The 18759-nt window shown below is 33.9% G+C and overlaps 3 protein-coding genes across 6 annotated transcripts; 2 read left to right on the forward strand and 1 right to left on the reverse strand.

Moving 5' to 3' along the window:
• Window positions 1-3576: 3576 nt before the first annotated feature.
• Window positions 3577-5889, forward strand: LOC110668551 (protein WALLS ARE THIN 1). Of its 3 annotated transcripts, XM_021829856.2 has the most exons (6): window positions 3578-3901; window positions 3974-4036; window positions 4144-4260; window positions 4344-4746; window positions 4855-5006; window positions 5300-5889. In XM_021829856.2, the coding sequence occupies exons 1-6, from the start codon at window positions 3684-3686 to the stop codon at window positions 5475-5477; spliced, it is 1131 nt and encodes a 376-aa protein (XP_021685548.2). In that variant the 5' UTR covers window positions 3578-3683; the 3' UTR covers window positions 5478-5889. The 3 variants fall into 3 exon arrangements, with proteins under 3 accessions (XP_021685546.2, XP_021685549.2, XP_021685548.2); XM_021829854.2 differs by having other exon boundaries at window positions 3577-4036; XM_021829857.2 differs by lacking the exon at window positions 3974-4036 and having other exon boundaries at window positions 3577-3921; window positions 4149-4260.
• Window positions 5890-6148: 259 nt separating this feature from the next.
• LOC110668550 (purple acid phosphatase 5-like) lies at window positions 6149-8710 on the reverse strand. The gene is made up of 8 exons (XM_021829853.2): window positions 8486-8710; window positions 8169-8375; window positions 7972-8083; window positions 7567-7793; window positions 7350-7488; window positions 7041-7261; window positions 6706-6827; window positions 6149-6621 (listed from the first exon to the last, which is right to left on the reverse strand). The coding sequence occupies exons 1-8, from the start codon at window positions 8639-8641 to the stop codon at window positions 6417-6419; spliced, it is 1389 nt and encodes a 462-aa protein (XP_021685545.2). The 5' UTR covers window positions 8642-8710; the 3' UTR covers window positions 6149-6416.
• A 1800-nt stretch (window positions 8711-10510) lies between these two features.
• LOC110668552 (protein RTE1-HOMOLOG-like) lies at window positions 10511-12708 on the forward strand. Of its 2 annotated transcripts, XM_058138635.1 has the most exons (3): window positions 10511-10546; window positions 11556-11844; window positions 12168-12708. In XM_058138635.1, exons 2-3 carry the CDS (start codon window positions 11575-11577, stop codon window positions 12591-12593), a joined length of 696 nt encoding a protein of 231 aa, XP_057994618.1. In that variant the 5' UTR covers window positions 10511-10546; window positions 11556-11574; the 3' UTR covers window positions 12594-12708. The 2 variants fall into 2 exon arrangements, with proteins under 2 accessions (XP_057994618.1, XP_057994617.1); XM_058138634.1 differs by lacking the exon at window positions 10511-10546 and having other exon boundaries at window positions 10553-11844.
• Window positions 12709-18759: the final 6051 nt, after the last annotated feature.

Raw genomic sequence — 18759 nt, forward strand, 5'->3', positions numbered from 1 at the left:
TAATGCAATTTATATAAAATCACAGGTTAATAAAAAAACAAATATACTGGCAGTTAGTAAATAAATAAACTAATAATTTTCTGGCGGAATTGGAAGGCCGGAGCTGCAGAGCGCCCCCAAAACGCTGCGCTTTCGTCTAAGCTTAGCTATCCGCATTTTTTTTTTTTTAATTTAACCCTTTTATTTCTCTACTTTTAAAATTAAATAATTTATCTCTATGATTTTTGGCGGTACAAAAAGCAATCCCTCCATTCATATTTTTATTAATTCTCCGTTAATTGAATGAAAAAAAATACTCAATTACCCTCCTTCTACTCTCTCCTCCCCCACAATCTCTCTATCACTCTCTTTAAAGAAACCCTTTGCCAAAAACGCAGATTCCAGCATTTTCTTGTTGCCTATTCCCAGCAACCCAAAAAAGCCCCATAAGCATGCTGATTATGTATGCAACATTTATTTGTGTCATTTTATCAAACAGTTTAAAAAGCATCAACAATATCATCGTACTTCACGTACAGCTAATATACAACTCTTCAAATAAAACATAATTATCAAACTGTCTAAGTCCTTTCGTCGAAACTCATCTTGTTTGTGCCATATCCTCTCTCAACCCAATAAGAGAGCCACACCTGTCATCATTTAGCTTGGCTAGTACACAAGCATGGATGTTGGAGCAGCATAGTCTCGTAACAGTTGCAGATTTTGTCAAATACATGAATTTTCGTGATTGAGTGATCTTAATTTCTTAAGTTGCTGATTTTGTGGTGGATATCAATTAATTCATGCCCAAGTCGACCATTCCATAACATTGCCCTTTTTTTATAGAGAAAAAAATATAATGAAAGGCATCGCATATCCAGATCCCCTCTCTCTATCTGCCTCTCAAAATCCATCCTCTCTCTCATATGCATTCAACGCCACCCATAGCTCATTGATTCAGTGGTTGTTTGTTTCGATAGTGAAGTTGGTCCCCAACCTTGTACAAAAGCACATACACTTTATCTAAGCCACCCTTAGAATGCCCAAATCATCGGCCTCGCCTTGACCCACAGACCACGTCCATCCTCACAGCCTCACCATTCGCAAACATACACAGCAGACACAACTCGGGAGGAGCTATAGATGTCGCTCCGCATCTGATTGAAACATGCTTGTTTTTGGGGCCAATATTAGCAGAGGTGGCAGTGGAGGATCCATTGGGTTTGAAGAGCAGCTCGTGGCCATGGAGGATCAATTGGGTTTAAAGGAATTAAGGATATATTTGGTTTAGCTATTAAATGTAATTAATAGCTATTAAATGTTAATTATTACATATAATTAATAATTGATAATAATAAATTTATTTTAAATATTTAATAAAATTATGTTTAAATGTTACTGTTGATATATAAAATATTAATAAAAGTATATATCATATAATTTATTTTATTATTAAAATAAATATAAAATTATAAATTTATTATATTATTTATTTTATTATTAAAATAAAAAAATAATTAATTTCCTTAAAAAAATAATGAAATAATTTTAAAAATATAGTTATAAAATAATAAAGTAATTATTTTTATTCATAAAAGAAAAAATCTTATAATTTTAAGTTTTTAGAAAAAAACTTATTTTTTATAATAAATAAATATTATATATTTTATATTGTTAATAAAAAATATTTTAATAAAATTATAATACACTGATTAAAGTGTTAAGATTATAAAGTAAATAATATAATAATATTAATTTTTAAGTTACATAAAAAAGTAATATAATCTGAATAAAAAATAAAATCAAATCAGCTATCAGCCGATGAAAAATAATTTTAATAATAAAGCCTATGTAAATTGCAGCTGATAAGTATCATAACATCAGTTATTAGCTCAATTTTTTTTAAGTTATTAAATACTTTAATTTATTTATTTAGATATTTATCAGCTATTAGCTGCTTCTAAAGAATAAATCAAACACCCCTTAAAAGTTGTATAGAAAAATGAAGCATTTTTGGAACAAAAATTATCAAGGGTACTTTTAGGAATAAAACTATTCTCTTTCTATTAACCCAATTTAAATAATTAATTTAACAAATTAAGTGGACACAGAAGTGAAATTAGAAATTTATCGTTATATATAAAATCTTAATAAATATTAAAATAGAAATATAAAATATTAAGAAATTAAACTTAAATAATATAAAAATTACGAAATAAATTTACCTATAAGTGCATAGATTAAAATAAAACTTAAATAATTTGCATAAGTAAAAAAAAAAAAAAACATTAGAGGGTAGATAATAAAAAAAAATACATTAAAATTTATAGATGGAATTTTAATTTGAAAAATTTTAAGGGTAAACAATAATTTTTATGAAAAACATATTAAAATTTATGGATCATATTTTAGTTAAAAAAAAAAAAAAAACCTTTGGGTGCAAGGCCTCCAAAAATGTAGTTCTACTCCGGTGTAGATAGAAGGACCTTTAATTTTACGGAATAAAAATTGAAAGAGAAATCATTTAATTTTAGAAATAGAGTGACAAGTGTTATCTTACCTTATTTTTTTTTAATTTTATTTTATTTTTATAAAAATATAAAAATGTTCATTTATTAATAATAAAAAATTTTCCATTCAAAAGTTAATTTTTTTATATCTTTTAGAATTAAAAAAATATTATAATATATATCAAAATTTTTATTCCACTTTTAAAATTTTTTAGTATATATTATTTATTTATTTTTTAATAATATTATTAATTTTGTCATTATATATAAATATTTTTAAATTACTAATTCAATTTTATTTATGAAAATTTATAATACAATTTAGTTATAAAAAATGCTTTTTTTATTTAAAAAAAGTTGAAATTTTAACCTTTATTATAAGAAAAATAGTGAAAAATAATTTATTTTTTAAATCTTAAGAAATTTTGACAAAAAAAATTCTCTATTTGAAAAATTACGTGAATATGAAATTACGTTTTTCAATTTTTTAAAGGCTATATCAAATTTTCACAAATGAACATATATTTAAGGTACTCAAAATTTTCAACCATGGCATTGAAAAACATTTTATTTTATTTACAAATAAAATTATATAATTATTTATCTCTTATGAAAATATTCAATATTTTCAAAAATAAAATAAAAAAACTTAAATATTTCACTCCATTAATAATTTTATCTTTTCCTTTCAATTTTTTAGCTGATTAGCTCTCTAATTATATGATAATCTTATTTTTTTGAAAACTCAAAATTTTTTCAAAACTATCTTCTAAGTCTAGTCGTTTGGGTCTTAATGAAGTCTTTTATTCTCGTAATTGTATAGGTCAGTTATTTTTTAAGCTCTAAAGCTCGTCTTTTCTATTTTTATATACATATGTTTGGGTGAATTATTCATGCTGCAGCTCTACAAAGAAGAAATATATAAAAACAAACTTGGTAATCAGGGCGTCTATATCAGAATACAGTAGGTGATGGATTCGAATCCTGACACCACGTTACTCATGTATAAAAATGATAATAAAAGAAATGAGAAATTGTTGGTTACAGAATATTAAATCCTTAGTCCCTTTTTTATACCCAAATTAAATAAAATAAAATCTTTAGTTCTTTGGTGCCTTTCTCTGACTCTCAAGGGGCAACCCTGTATTAGCTCTTGCTTTTGACTCTTTCTTTTCACATCCTCGGTTTGCTTCAATGGCTGAACCTGGTTCAGCACTCACCAATAGGATGTGTGCGGTCCCTGAGCGCACCAAGCTGCAAATAGCCATGACAATCTTTCAGTTTGGATATGCAGGGAACCATGTCATTTTAAGAGCTGCACTTAACATGGGCATAAGCAAGCTTGTTTTCCCTGTTTACAGGAATATCACTGCACTGCTTCTGCTGGCTCCCGTTGCTTATTTCCTAGAGAAGTATGTGGTTAAGCTAAGTTGTGAGTGTTTTCATGAATTTTTCAATTGCTTTTATGTTGGTTTTTGTCGCAGGAAAGACAGGCCAGCACTGACCACTTCTTTTCTAATACAATTCTTCATCCTTGGATTTGTTGGGTATGATCTGTTATTGAAACAGCAATAAATTAGCATATGATGAAGATAGGAAAAAAATTATCTTTTTTAATTTCATTTTCCTGAAAAGAATTTTCTGTTTGTTGCAGAATAGCATCAAATCAAGGATTCTACCTATTAGGTTTGGATAATACCTCACCCACATTCGCTTCTGCTACAGAGAATGCCGTGCCTGCTGTGACCTTTACCTTGGCTACCTTACTCAGGCAGGCCAATATAGCTAATCATCCATCTTCTATTAGTTTAAGGCCCTGAACCTGAAGTGAAACTGGTTTATTTTGTCTTGCAGATTAGAGCAGGTTCACTTGAGCAGGAAAGATGGCATAGCTAAGGTAGTTGGCTCTCTAACTTCCTCTATTGGAGCTTCAGTCATAACCCTCTACAAGGGACCATCCATTTACAGGCCAAATTCATCTCCAGACCAAACACAGTTATTGTTCTCATTAGGAGATGCCAATGTAAAGAATTGGACCTTGGGTTGTATATCTTGCTTTGGCCATTGCTTGTGTTGGTCCAGCTGGATAGTATTACAAGCAATCTTCTTGAAGAAATACCCTGCTCCATTCTCAGTTTATTCGTTTACTTGCTTCTTTGGCATCCTGCAATTGTTGGCAGTTGCAGCCTATATTGAGAGAGATCCTCAGACATGGCAGGTTCACTCTGGTGGTGAACTCTTCAGCATTCTTTATTCGGTTAGTAACTCCAACTAATAGAATGATATCTTCAATTTGAGCAATTTGTTTTGCTAAGAAGTCTGTACATCTGTATGACTAATAGAGCATATTTGTGGGTGGCTGCAGGGATTGGTTGTTTCAGGGATTGGATTTGCAATTCAAATATGGGTCATACAGAGGGGTGGTCCAGTTTTTGTTTCAGGATATCTGCCTGTGCAGACTATGCTCGTAGCTTTAATGGCGTCCGTTGTTTTAGGTGAAGAATTCTACTTGGGAGGGTGAGTATCATGATGATCCTACCGATCAATTCTGTCATCCCTTTTAATTTTATCCTCTGCTGAATTGGCTAAATCTTCTGTTTAGAGAGCCATATGACTCTAGTAATGGCCACCCAACATGAGAACCTATTAGGGAAGAAATTGTCTTTCTTGGCTCTTGCTGAGCTTGAAGCCAGTTAAACTATATGTTCCATACTATTTATTGCGTTTCCTTCATGTAGCCTACCAGGAAAGATTGCCAGATAACTCAGTGTTTGTCAAACTTATTATTATTGCTTGAATTCAACTTGCAGACTCATTGGAGCTACGCTAATTATTGCCGGATTGTATCTGGTCGTTTGGGGGAAAATTGAAGAGAGTAAGTTTGCCACCACAAAAGCTGCTACTTCCTCTATGTCCGAAAACAATCAGGCAGGTAGTATGGGCAAACCCTCTCTGCTTCAAGCTTTACTTACTGGCTTCAGTGAATAATGAATTTAGAAGACGTATAAAAGGAATTGCAGAATAAAACTTGTCAAGAAAAGGAATTCTTGAGAATGTGCACAGAAGCTCGCAGCTCTACACTCAATAGGTCATAATTAAAGTGACCAGATTAAGAGCGGGTTCTCCAAATGAAGTGACTAATTTTGGGAATTCTCAGAGAAAATGAGATAGAAGTAAAAGTGGAGCCAATGGATTTCAATCAGTGTGAAAGACAAAGAAATCCTCACAGGTAGCAAAGCTTTGACAAAATAATAAGTTGTGTTATACTTCTCTACTCATGTCTTGTCATACGAAATGAATCTCATTCTCTAACTTTGATTGACAAGCTACTCAAATTTCAAGGAATTAGCCTTTTTGGCTTTGGTATACCAGAACTGGAAATGAACTTAAGCTTTTACCATTGGCTGTTCCCTTGAAGACTCAATTAGCATACCCATTTTTTACATTAGCCTCATGCGAGTCAAATTTGAAATTTTCTCTTGAAGACTCAATTAGCATACCCATTTTTACATTAGCCTCAAGCGAGTCAAATTTGAAATTTTCATTCTTAACTTAAAAACAGAATGTTGCTGGTTGTAAAGGCTTTTCCTAAAATTGGATATATCAGTACTCATAATGAATTAGCTAATAAATTTTCCTCCATCAAGGAGGTATAGCAATTGTTTCAAGGTGTCATCTGATATTATGTTGCTTAATGCAACAATCTGCCAATGCTCAACACCACGGAAGAGACAATTCTAAAAGTGAATCCTCCAAGTTCAAACAGAGATTTACAGATTCCATTCATTTTGGTTTTCCAATGACCCCTTAAACGAGAAGTTTTGTATTTGGGACTCAAAGGCAAAAAGATAACAAGAACCAAAATAAAAGCTAGGTTGTGGAACCTAAAAGACCAAGACCGACTAGCCCTACCAAAACCAGAAACTCTTAAACCATGTTGGAAGCAGAACTGTGCTCTTCTTCTGGATACCAATGCCGGTTGTACAGCCAGAGTGAATCAGCCACAATTGGTTCATTGTCATGGTTACGATGCCAAGTATAATGAGCATGAGTCCGATTCTTAATCTCAAGAATGGCATGTCCGAAACTTGCCTCTCGGAAGGCAGAGTAACTGGGTTGTGGTTCAGTAAAACTGCAGAAAGAAATGATTACGTCAATGCTAAACGGCCTGCATAAAAAATGTGATATCATGTGATAGGAAATTAAAGAGCTGTACCTATTGGCAAGGCCTTCAATGTTTCCACCATCTCCAATAGTTATGTATACTGGTGCTGAAGTGTCCTTGATTGGGGTGCTCTGTCCATTTGTTATGTTGTACCTTACATTTGATATTCGGTTCTAAAATTCGGAGAAAAAAGGTTAGCATCTTAACCAATTTCTCGGAATACTAATGGTATTGAAGTTAGAACCAATGAAAAAGGTCCAATGAAAAAGGTCTGCAAATTGCAAATCATATACTATTTCTAGCCGTTCTGCTTTGCATAGTTGTATTATATTTATAATTTAGTAGAGCAGCCTAAAATGTAATGAAATAAGTGTCTCAGAACTTACTGTGCGTTCATATGAATGCACATGACCAGAAAAGACAAGATCGACTTTGTTTTCAATAAACCATGATTCAAACATCACTCTCATGCTTTCTCCTTCCATGTAGTGGTAGTTGTTGCTATTATACCATGGAGAGTGAAGAAGAACAATCAGCCATGGAGTCTCAGCTCTATTAACCTTTGGGAATTCTTGTTCAAGCCAACTGTATTGTGGAGTATACTTTCCTATGGAAGCAACAAGCATCAATTAAGCTCATTTTGTTAAAATTGAAGGCTACACAATTACACTGCATAAAATATTTCATTTCCATACCATATGCTGAGTAAGAGGAGAGGACAATAATGTAGGCAGATGCACGCTTGATGGAATACCAAAGCGGAGATGTGCTCTGTGATGCCCTATAAGGTACATGGTACCTATTCATATATGGCTTGAAAGGGGTGTATTCATCCTGAAGTAACATGAACATAACATCATTAGCTATGCTCAGTAGGATGTAATGAAAAAATAACTGCAAAAGGGGTCTTACAATTTCAGGAAGAAAATCAATTTCATGATTGCCAGCGGTCCAAATCCAAGGCTGATATGCAGTACTCTTTTCAACGAAGCGGCCCCATGTATCCCACCTCACATTATCATGTAATGGATAATGATCTGCATAAGAAAGATCTCCAACAAACAACATAGTTTGTGCTTTTCTGTTGGATATGTAATGCTCCAATGTTATATTAGAATCATATGTTTGTCCCAAGTCACCTGTAAAATACAAAAAAAAAAAAAAAGTGCTATGTTGTTAGAGAACCAAAGAACCAAAACAATAGTATGCATATGATAAAAGGCCGCAGCACGGTATGAACTACACAACTGGGTAGTCCTCTCCCTTTCGAACTCGAGAACCCTGCCAATATATCAGTGTACATTCTTTTACCCTTACCCATAATGCCAAACGTGTATGGCACATCAGGTCCTACTTCAGGAGGAGTCACAAAGGAAAACCTGCGAGTTGCTTTGTGGCTTCCAAGCTCATAGAAGTACCGAGTATTGTACTGAAAAGAAAAATTATCATATCTAAAGTGTAAGAAAAATGCCAACATGAAATTTGCACTGCATCAAGAAAAATTCAGTAATAACCTTTAATTTCTTAATGGTGGCATGGTGAATGTAGCCAGAAGTGTAATTATAGTATCTGTAATATGTGGTTACTGCACGAGCTTTGTGCTTGTGATTGTGCTGTCTCCCTGCTGGCCAATAGGTCACCGTATTTGGGAATCGATCCATTGGTGTCAACCATGAAATTATAACACTTCTCCCTATGTGATCGCCTTGGGTTATATGAACCTGTTTATCATATATAAATGGTTTTTAATCATTAAAAAAAAAAAAAAGCTTTCAAATAGTTTAATGATCTGAGCATTCATTCCGCAGCCTTTCTGCACGACAGTTATTACCTGTTCAGGGGCATTGTCACCCAAAGGTTGAGGAAAGGTCTCAATTGGCATGTCCATAGAAGCTTCCATTTTTCTAACGTAGTGACTGGTGATCCCTCCCTGGCATGATTTAGCAATATTTAGCAATAGCAAAAGAAACCAGACTATTGAAGCCATTGAAGAAGCAATCAATATAGTGTGAGATGTTGAAAAAGGGTAAGGAGGAAGTCCTATATATGGTGAGAGAATTTGCTGGTGCATAAGCACAGTTTGGATATGTGCTGATACCGTGATTGAAGAATTCAAACCCAAGAATATTCTTATTATGTTCTTTAAACTCTTATCTTTTTTTTTTAAAAAAAAAGTATTATCTTCATATAAGTGAGCAAAAATAATATAATTTATATTTTTTTATACTATAATAATTAAATATAATTAAAATTTAAAATTTAAAAACTAAATATTACCTATTTTTAAATATTAAATATTCAAATTAAAAAAAAATTGTCTTAATGGATGTTGGAGAATGTATTAAAAAAATAATTATTCACTAAAAAAATATTTAACTATTGAAGAATTTAGCGTGACTTGTTGAAGAAGGGTACAGAGGAAGTCCTACATAGAGAAAATTTGCTGGTGCGTAAACTTTCAGTTTAGATACGTGCTGACAGTAAAGGAAGATTTCAAAGCGGGTAATATTCTTATTATGCTCTTTAACTCTATTCTTTAAAAAATATATATATATATATATATATATATATATATATATATATATATATATATATATATATATATATATATATATATCTGTATATATTATAGCAAAAATTATATATATAATTTTTTTTTTCTTTTTAGAAAAAAATAGCAGGGCCTTGAATAGACAGAAATAGTATAAATATATATATATATATATATATATATATATATATATATATATATATATATATAGTATTTGATTTAAAAGAAAATAATTGATCAAATTAAAATAAAGGTAGAAAAAATTTTATAAATAAAAATTTTTAAAAGATAGAATTATAATTCTTAATTTAAAAGATAATTAATAAAAAAATCTTTTAACATGTATAATAATATGAAATAATATAAAACTTTAAGTGAAAAATATAATTAAATATTAAATATCTCTAAAATAAAAAATATAATTTAGTAACATATTTGATAAATTATTTTTAATAATAATATGAAAATAAAATTAAATAGGTCATGTGAATTTAATATTTTTAAAAGGGTTCTTCATATATTAAATTTTTTATTCTCAGCTTAATAAAAATAAATTAAATTTAAATTTCAAACTCAGTTAATATAAAATTTTTAAATTAAGCATTTTTAAATTAATAAATAAATTTATAATATAAAAAAATAAAATAAAATTTAAAGCTTAATTAAGATAAATTATTAAATTACACATTATCGAATATAACAATTAAATTTATAATTAAAAAAAGATAAGTTAAAAAATTTAAAAATTATAATTTTTTAAATATGCCCATGTCAATTAATGATAGATAAATTGATTAATGGTTTTTGAATACATATATATAATTCTAGTTACTAAATGATAGGAAAAAAATAATAATAAGCCATTTTGAAATTTTGGAAAACAATTTTAGATGTCTCTAATTAATTTTTGGGAAACAATTTTTGGTAAATGATATATAAATTGTTTTAATTTTTTATATCATAATAAAAAATAAAAATTAAATTATTTTTATAATATAATAATTGCAAGAGTAAGAACCGTGTATCAAGGAGAGATACTCTAGCTGTAACTGAAAGCCCTCGTCTCCCGTGTAGACTCCAAAGCGAAGATGAGAGAACCTTAAAAAATTTTGGCTTAGTAGATGTTGGAGAATGTATTAAATATTTAACTATTAAATTAATTGTCAATGGTTCAAAATAATAAATATTAAATAGTAAAATGAAAATATATATTGAGAGATTTTTAATAATTTTAAGACTGATTCGAAATTGAGAATATTATTATTATTATTATTATTATTATTATTATTAAAGAAAATTCTATATAACCAGCTAGTCGCCTGGTGCTTTATCCATCTCAAGGTTATCTCTTTATCTTTTGTGCTGTTTTATCTGACATTGATTCTCTTTACTGCATCTGCTAAGTGTGAATTTATCAGCTTAATGATTTTCTAGCAGGTGACTGATTACCCATTTAGTTGGTTTAAAATTGGTTGAACTAACAGTCGTTGCTCAATAATTACTTGTAGAATACAGGATGATATCTAATTTTGATAAGTGGATAGGATCCTGTTTCAAATGCAGTGTTCTTAGGATTTGTGTCGTTCATTTGGTTGTTTGATACATGCATGTAAGGAAGTGATTTGAACCTTGCTTTGGGTTTTCTGGGTATGATAACAAAAGGAAGTAGATGAGAATACGGATGCATGCATTTGGGGAGTTTAGGTGAAATGGGGTTCTGTTGGATGGAAGTTTAGGTTAGTAATGGCTGTATGCTGCTGGACGGATTTACTAGGAACTTGTTCTCGTATAATCGTTCATGTGGAAATACCAAATCAGGAATATTTCTGTTCAGAATGGGTACCTTGTCTTATATAGGAGAAGAGGATGTAGTTCAAGCAAAAGAATGCTTGGGATGAAACCAAATATGTAATGCCGTCATGCTGGTTATTTAAGTTAAGTTTTGCATTATTCAAATGAATTGCTTATAGGATGTGGGATCAGATAATAGAAGCTTTAAGTCCTATGGAATATAAACTAGATGAAAAGTTTATGTTAGCAGTAGCAAATGCATATGCTTTAAGCTACTTTTCTTTTGCGAGTTTCACTAATTTTGAACTTATGGAATAATATTATGTTTCAGCAATGCTTAATTTACAGAAGAAACTTGCGTTTTTTTTTTTTTTCTTAATGTATGTAAAATTCATTAAACATGAGCTTGTTATCATTACTGGATTTTTAGATTTTGCTTAAACTTTACACATTGGATAAAGCACTTTGCAATATTCCACTTCAATAAAACTTGAGACATATAATATTTAAAGTACATTTCTTTTTTTCATGAGCATCTAATTTGTTGATGAAAATCTAGTTTCTTACAACTGTTGGTGATGGAAGAAAATGTGGACCCTGAACACCGGATGACTTTTGAAGAAAATTTTCCACAAAGCATGCAGATTGATCCCAAAAGAGCACGGTTTCCCTACTGCGTCGTCTGGACGCCCCTTCCTGTAATATCATGGCTGATTCCTTTCATTGGCCATATTGGCATATGTAGAGAGGATGGAGTGATCCTGGACTTTGCAGGGCCTAATTTTGTGTGTGTTGACAATTTTGCATTTGGTGCTGTGACTCGCTACATCCAGATAAACAAAGAGAAGGTATATCTGGTTTTTTTTTTTTTTATCTGAAGTCTGAATTAGATTTACACTTCTGCAATGATTACATTGAAATATGGACAGCCCTCATAGTGTGCATTATTGTGGGCACTTGGCAATCATTTAAACAGAGGGTCTTGGAGTCTATGACATTGACTATGCTTTCACAGTAAATTGTTTTCAGTGTGCCTTCGTGCCTTGATGTGGTGTGCAGCACTGAATTATTATGAGCTGGCATCTTATATTGTAGAAAAATGTAATGAAGTAGATGCCTACCAGTTAATTCAACTTATTTATATAACTATACACCTTGAAATGTTGACCAGGAATGTTCCATTTCTCTCCATCCATCTGCATTCAAAAGTGAGGATGAGTACAACCGTGATCCAACTCAAAGAGAGACATTTACTTGGGATGATGCATTACGAAAGAGCACACAGGAATTTCAACATCACTCGTACAGTCTCTTTAATTGCAATTGCCACTCTTTTGTTGCCAACAACCTAAACCGATTGGGTTATCATTCTGGTGGGTGGAATGTGGTGAACCTTGCTGCTTTGATGTTCATCAAAGGTCATTGGGTCAGTACAGGATCAATGGTGCGATCTTACTTACCATTTGTCATTGTATGTGGTATGGGAATGATATTTGGTGGCCTGACCTTTCTAAAGTTTTTGGCCTTCTTCACCTTCCTGCTTGTAGGTTGGTTTATTCTTGGTACCTATTGTTTTAAGAATTTGATCCGGTTGTAGCCTTTCTGTTATTTGATCTTCTTTCTGTATAAGAATGTCCATGATCATACTTTTAGTTCAGGTGTATACACAATAGAAACTATGAATACTATGCTCTAGTTTCTTCGGTGGAAAACATCCCAGTAATGTTTTGGTGCCGCTAAATTAGGAAAGTAATGGGGAATGATTTATATTCAGATGAGAAAAATATTATTTGTCACAATTTTTTATGCCATTCTCAGGCACAAGGCAATAGCCAAGCTGTGCAGTAGCTAAGAGTACAATGCTAAAAACTTTGAGAGCTATTATATATATGTTTAATCTAGGGCTTTTGGTCGGCTTTAGAAGTTGACGTCTTGTAGTTTTAACTTACCGTTCAAATGAGGAGGAAAATTTTGCACGACCGATATACGTGCGATATGCAGAGAGTTGCTCCTGTAAACTTGAAAGTGGTGTAACACTCCTATTTGCATGACCTGTTATATGTTACTGTTTCGGTGACCGGTGTCGGTCCGGACAATTAAGAGAATTATAACCATGTCTAAGACACCTAGCTAAGCCTTGAACATAAATAATTAGTAATTGTCAAATAGTTAAGTATAAAAAAGAAAAAACAGAACACAAAAAGTTAAATGAGCCGGGAGTTACAGCGATTGGTGACCTTCTCGGGAATAACTGCGAGTTCAGTTTAAACTCAAATTTCGAATAGTAAAATGTGACGGTGCGATCCTTAGGACTATCATGAACACAGTGAAAAAGAGAATCACAGAAAAGAATTGTTAAGCAGGTCAAATAATTAGGTTAAGAATCCGGAAGAAATATCGAATAACTTGCAAATCGGATTGAACCAGCGAGGGGCAATTTGGTCAATTCACCCCTAGAGCTGACTCCTGACCTAACTATCCAATAAAATCAAAGAAAAGGAAATTTCGGGATTAAGAATTAAATTAAAGAACTAATGAAAAAAATAAATACAACAGAAAAAGAAAATTGAAAAAATTTATTACCTCATGCTTACCTCATTGGATGGCATATCATGATGTCAAAATACAATTTTAATTTGTCTACCTAAATTGACCACGTCAAAAGTATTTTTAAAGACTTAAAAATACATAAAATTGAAAAATTAAACCTTCTTCTTCTTCTTTTTTCAAGTGTGTCGGCTCCCATTCTCTTCTCTCTCTTTTTTTCTCTCATCTTTTCCATCTTTCCACCATGAGACCTTATTTTAAAGCTTTCTAAATACAAAATTGAGCCATAGATTTTGATGTTTCCTTGGTTAAAACTTATCCTTGTGTCTTGATTTGAAGATTGAAAGTGAAAAAGAAAGGAAAATTGGAGAGTTTGAGAAAATAGAAAAAGCTTAATTTAAGGTAAACTTTCTTTTAAGTTAATTTAGTTATGTATGCATGGAAGTGAACTTGAAGATGAGGATTTAAATTTATTAATTACAAAAATTATGCATGTCTTGGTAAACCATGGAATTTTGGCCAGCCATGGTATTTAGGTTTTTGATGGTATTTATTTAAATTAAACATGAATTGTGATGTGTTAAGAGGTGTTGAGCATGGTTAGTGAAGTGAATTTGAATGAATGGTGTTAATTAGAAAATTAGGGTTCTTGACTTAGGGTTTGGGAGAAAAATTATAGAAAATGGTCAATGGATGTAAATGACCTTATTTGAGTTGAGAAATGGTTAATTGTGATCATTTGTAGTGTGTATGAATTGTTAGAACCAAGTTCCAATTCGGATTGGAGAGGGTCAATCTGCAAGCAGCATGACCTAGGTCCCTTTCAGGGATCAAAACTGAAAATTTACCAACCCAATTGGTATGAGGCCAATTGAAAATGAAACTACACACAAAATGACACATTTTTTATTTAGGAATCATGCCCAGAAAGTGATCATAACTTAGTGAACAATTAGGCCAAATACGGAATTGACAAACTGACCTGTACAAAAATAACCAAATGAACAGTAGTTACGTAAATGACCATAACTTGGTATAGGAAGGTCCAAATGACCTGAAATTTTACCGGTAAAAAGTTGAGACATAGCCCTACAACTTTCATGAAGAAAATAAACCCAAATTTTGACCATAATCTATTTGAAAAGCCATCTGCAGTCAACCTACAAAAACTATCTTTATCCAGTGAATGCCCAGAATTCTGGGTAAAACCAAATCCGGCCAGACATGTTCAAATGGCTATAACTTAGGCTACAAAACTCCAAATGGAGTGATTCAAAAAGGGAAATAAAGTTAAGACAACAAGGAACAACTTCTATGAAGAAAACTTAGTCAAATTTTTATAGCAACATGACTAATGGAACATTGCAAAATAGGACATCAAAACTGAAAATTTGAAATTTGTGCCTGAAAGACTTAAGATTTGAAAAAACAACCAAAACCAACAAAATTGGTAACCAAAATGTGGTATGTGGGTATAGTTGGATTTCTCAAACCTTTTAAGCATAAGAAAGTCAATATTTTGACTTGAATAGTATCATGAATAGTAATCTCGACATGAAAATTTTCAAGAATGTAAGTTTAAATATATTGGGCTAGAATTGAGCATATATGATGTAACACCCCAAAATTTTAGATTTTATTATTTTATGAGTATTTTTGGTATTTTAATTTTATTTAAAGAAATTATTTGAGATTTTTCGGATTTTAAAAATCGGGTTCGATTTTCCGAAAATATAAACTTTGATGATTTTTAAAAATTAATTTAAAGACCACGTGGCAAAACTAAAAATATATTTGGAGTCTATGAATTTTTCTGAGTTTTCTAGAATTTTTTCGAAATTTTTGGACCTCGTTTTCGGTCCCGAGGCAGAGTAAAAATTTAAAATTTTGTATTTTGAATCGAACTGGCCGAATCGAACCGGACCGGATCGGACGGGTCGAATCGGATCGGCTCCCTCCCCTTTTTCTTCCTCCCGCGCGCGTCCGACCTCCTCCCCTTCTCTCTCTCTTTTCTCTCTCCTTCCTCCTCCCCTTGCCGCGCCGCCACCTCCCCTGCCTTCCCACCTTGCCGGCCCCCCACCTCGGTCCTCCCCCACGGCCGGCCGCCGCCTGGAACGCCGGAAAACGGCATCAGAAAGGACGTACAGCGCGGGCACGACGCCTGGACTTCCCGGCCAAAATCCGGCCGATCCGGCCACCAATTGGACCGAGTCTTGTGTCTAAAATCATCTACTCGACGAGAGCTTTCCATAGACGCCAAGAACGCCGAAATCCATCGAGCGGTTTGTCCAATTTTTGCCTGGGAAGTTTTAGCCCATTTTGACTTTCGGGCTAGATTTCTCGCAAACTGTGAATCCCACAAGAAAACCAAGAGTACCAGAGCGCTCCACTCGTCGAGAGCTTCGCAGCGACATAAATTTCGAATTTTTCCGACACCGTTTTTCGGTGGGTCCCACGAAACTTCGCAGTGTTTTTCTGAGCATTAAATGAGCTTAGAAAATTCTGAAAAATTTATGTACTAACCCCCGTGTTGTGGGCTTCGTGTAGGTATCCTCAATTCGCGGAAATTCGATTGGCCAATGACCGGTCCGTGAATTTACGGCCGAATGCACCGTTCTGGAAAAGTCTCCGAATTAGACCGAGGTTTTGGCTACCCGCCCATTATCAGACGTCCCGAGTGCGTTCCCGAATTCGGAATCGGCAAAGGTAAACCCGAACCTGGTTTTTTTTTTATTTTCTAGTGCTTAAATAGGGTTAAAAATCCATAAAAATTCGTGGTAGCTCAGAAAATTATGATTCTTTTTGCAATAGCCTAGTAATATTTCTAAGGACCGCGGGGCAAAGTTTTAGAATTTTTAGAGCTTGTTTGGGCAATTTTTGCAAAAATGATCAATTATAAGGATTAAATTGAAATTTTACATATTGTGATGAATGATTGATTTGATGGGCCCAGGAGGGGCTGTGTGATGTGATTGACTTGTGGATATATGGATTGTGAATATAGAAGTGTGTTTTGAGCCCTTTTGCAGGTTGGGTAGGTCCTAGGTATAGGGGAGACTCACGATTTTCGGCACGACTTAGGACGTATTTGGTCTTTTCTTGATTGTATTGAGTCATTTATATTAAAAATTATAATGTAATTGTCAGGTGAGCCGGGACAGCCTTCTTCCTCCGCCCAGCCGCCACAGTGACCGTTGTCAAGTCTGTGAGTAAAATATTAATTTTAATTGTAATTTCACTATTATTATATGTTCAAGCATGCCCATGCATCACTTATATGCATATATTTATGTAGTTAAACTCTAGGCACGATTTATGTTGCATTGATAACTGTTAACGTGCCATGGATGTTGTTGTGGTAATTTGGAGCAGTGTGCGTGCGTTGGCGTGCGTGTGATGTGGTGTGGACTATGGATAGGACGGGTAGTCACGGCTTGAGTTCTTCGCTGGGACCCGATCCTTCGGGGGGTAGTCACGGCTTGAGTTCTTCGCTGGGACCCCCGATTTGGTTTATTAAGCGAAAGTCCGGCTTGAGTTCTTCACGCACCAAAGTTGGATTTAAGAGAGCTGTATAGGGGATCAGCTCCCATATATTATGATTGATACTACAGGGTGTGTGAGTGCTCCAAATTACCTTTTTGATGTTATGATGTGAAAATATTATTGATGTTGTATTTCACTCTACAGGGTGCATTAGTTTTAGATAGTTATAGAGATTATGATTAAAATTGATATTTTACTCTCTGAGTCGAACGCTCACTCCTGTTCAATATTTTTTTCAGGCCACAGGAGGATATTTTTGAGGTTAACCTGCTTCCTTTCCTCGCAGGTTGTTTATCAATGTTTGTGTAATTTTATTAACTCCTAGAATTTTCGCATGTGTTAGAAGTATTTATTTAATTTTAGTTTGTAATATTATTATCATGTTGGACCTGTAAACATATAATGATATGCCTGTTTGATGGATTGGATGAGGGAGCTGAGCTCCCATTTATTTTTATGCTGATGAGTATGTGGAGGGTGAGCTGAGCTCCCCAATTGATGATATATTTTGTTTACAGGTCGGGTGAGCCAAAAACTCCCCGTTGAAAGGTCCACTTTATGGCCGGACTCTGTTCGGTTGATTTCTTGATACTGGGCCCAAATGGGCCTTAGAGTTGGATTAATGAATAGTTAGGCTTACTACGGGCCTCGGGGGCTTTAGGCTAGCCCAGGTCCTAGTGCCGGTCCGGCCCATAGGTTGGGTCGTGACAAATGTGGTATCAGAGCTTAGGCTCCAGATTCTTAGGGAATGTTCATCTAAAGTGTTGGGAAGAGTCTACTATGAGTCACATGCGGAAAAATAGGGTCCACATTCGTCTTGCATTGTTATCTTTGCTTCTAGTTTATGCTTCATATAATTATGTATAAATATGAGTCTATAGAGCTGTGTAACATGCTGTTTTGAATTTTGTGGGCTAATGCTACTGAATTTCAGGAAAATGCGTAGAAGCAGGAGAGCTGCCACTGCACCAGAACCAGATGTGCCTGACGAGGTGTCGGCACAGGATGAGGCGCCTGCCCCGAGGAGGCGGGGTATGAGGCCTAGAGCTGCTCAAGTAGAAGAAGCGGCCAACGGTCGAGATCGATCTTTCATGGCACAGGGTCCCATGGACCCCATGGCAGCTACTCTAGCTGGTTTGCAGAGGACCATCGATATGATGGCGCAGTATATTGTCCACCCTCCACAGTAGCAGCAGTCCACCGCACCAAGAGGAGAACCTTACAAACAGATCATAAATTTTAAGAAATTGGTGCCTGGTACTTATGATGTGTCAGACGATGCATATCGGTTTTTGGATTCCTGCAAACAGGAAGGAACAGAATTGCAGTTGACTGATAGAAGACTAATAGAGTCTATACAGCATGTCATGGGGCCTATGCCTAGACAATGGATGAATGACTACATATTACCTCGGATGGAGGGTTTGTCGTGAACTCAGTTTGTGGAACTGTTCATCAATCGGTTTGTGCCAGAAAGCTTCAGAGATCAAAAGCAGTGGGCCTTTGAGGCCTTAAGACAGAATGGCAGGTCTGTAGATGAATATGCTCTGCAATTTACGGAATTGAGCAGATATGCCCCTACAGCAGTAGCTACAGAAACTATGAAGGTGAAGAGATTCCTAAAGGGGCTTGACAGGAGGTATGCGAACCTGGCCATGATGTCTGATCAGTCT

This window comes from Hevea brasiliensis, chromosome 16 (genome assembly GCF_030052815.1).
Source record: "Hevea brasiliensis isolate MT/VB/25A 57/8 chromosome 16, ASM3005281v1, whole genome shotgun sequence".
Taxonomy (NCBI): Eukaryota; Viridiplantae; Streptophyta; class Magnoliopsida; order Malpighiales; family Euphorbiaceae; genus Hevea; species Hevea brasiliensis.

Coding starts and splice junctions, on each gene's coding strand:
- LOC110668550 (XM_021829853.2), bottom strand. CDS start 8,641: ATGGCTTCAATAGTCTGGTTTCTTTTGCTATTGCTAAATATTGCTAAA. Junction 7,262..7,349: donor CTCCTCTTACTCAGCATATG/GTATGGAAATGA, acceptor TTGCTTCCATAG/GAAAGTATACTCCACAATAC. Junction 6,622..6,705: donor ATTGAAGGCCTTGCCAATAG/GTACAGCTCTTT, acceptor TTCTTTCTGCAG/TTTTACTGAACCACAACCCA.
- LOC110668552 (XM_058138635.1), top strand. CDS start 11,575: ATGGAAGAAAATGTGGACCCTGAACACCGGATGACTTTTGAAGAAAAT. Junction 11,845..12,167: donor TCCAGATAAACAAAGAGAAG/GTATATCTGGTT, acceptor AATGTTGACCAG/GAATGTTCCATTTCTCTCCA.
- LOC110668551 (XM_021829854.2), top strand. CDS start 3,684: ATGGCTGAACCTGGTTCAGCACTCACCAATAGGATGTGTGCGGTCCCT. Junction 4,037..4,143: donor TTCATCCTTGGATTTGTTGG/GTATGATCTGTT, acceptor TGTTTGTTGCAG/AATAGCATCAAATCAAGGAT. Junction 4,261..4,343: donor ACCTTGGCTACCTTACTCAG/GCAGGCCAATAT, acceptor TTTGTCTTGCAG/ATTAGAGCAGGTTCACTTGA.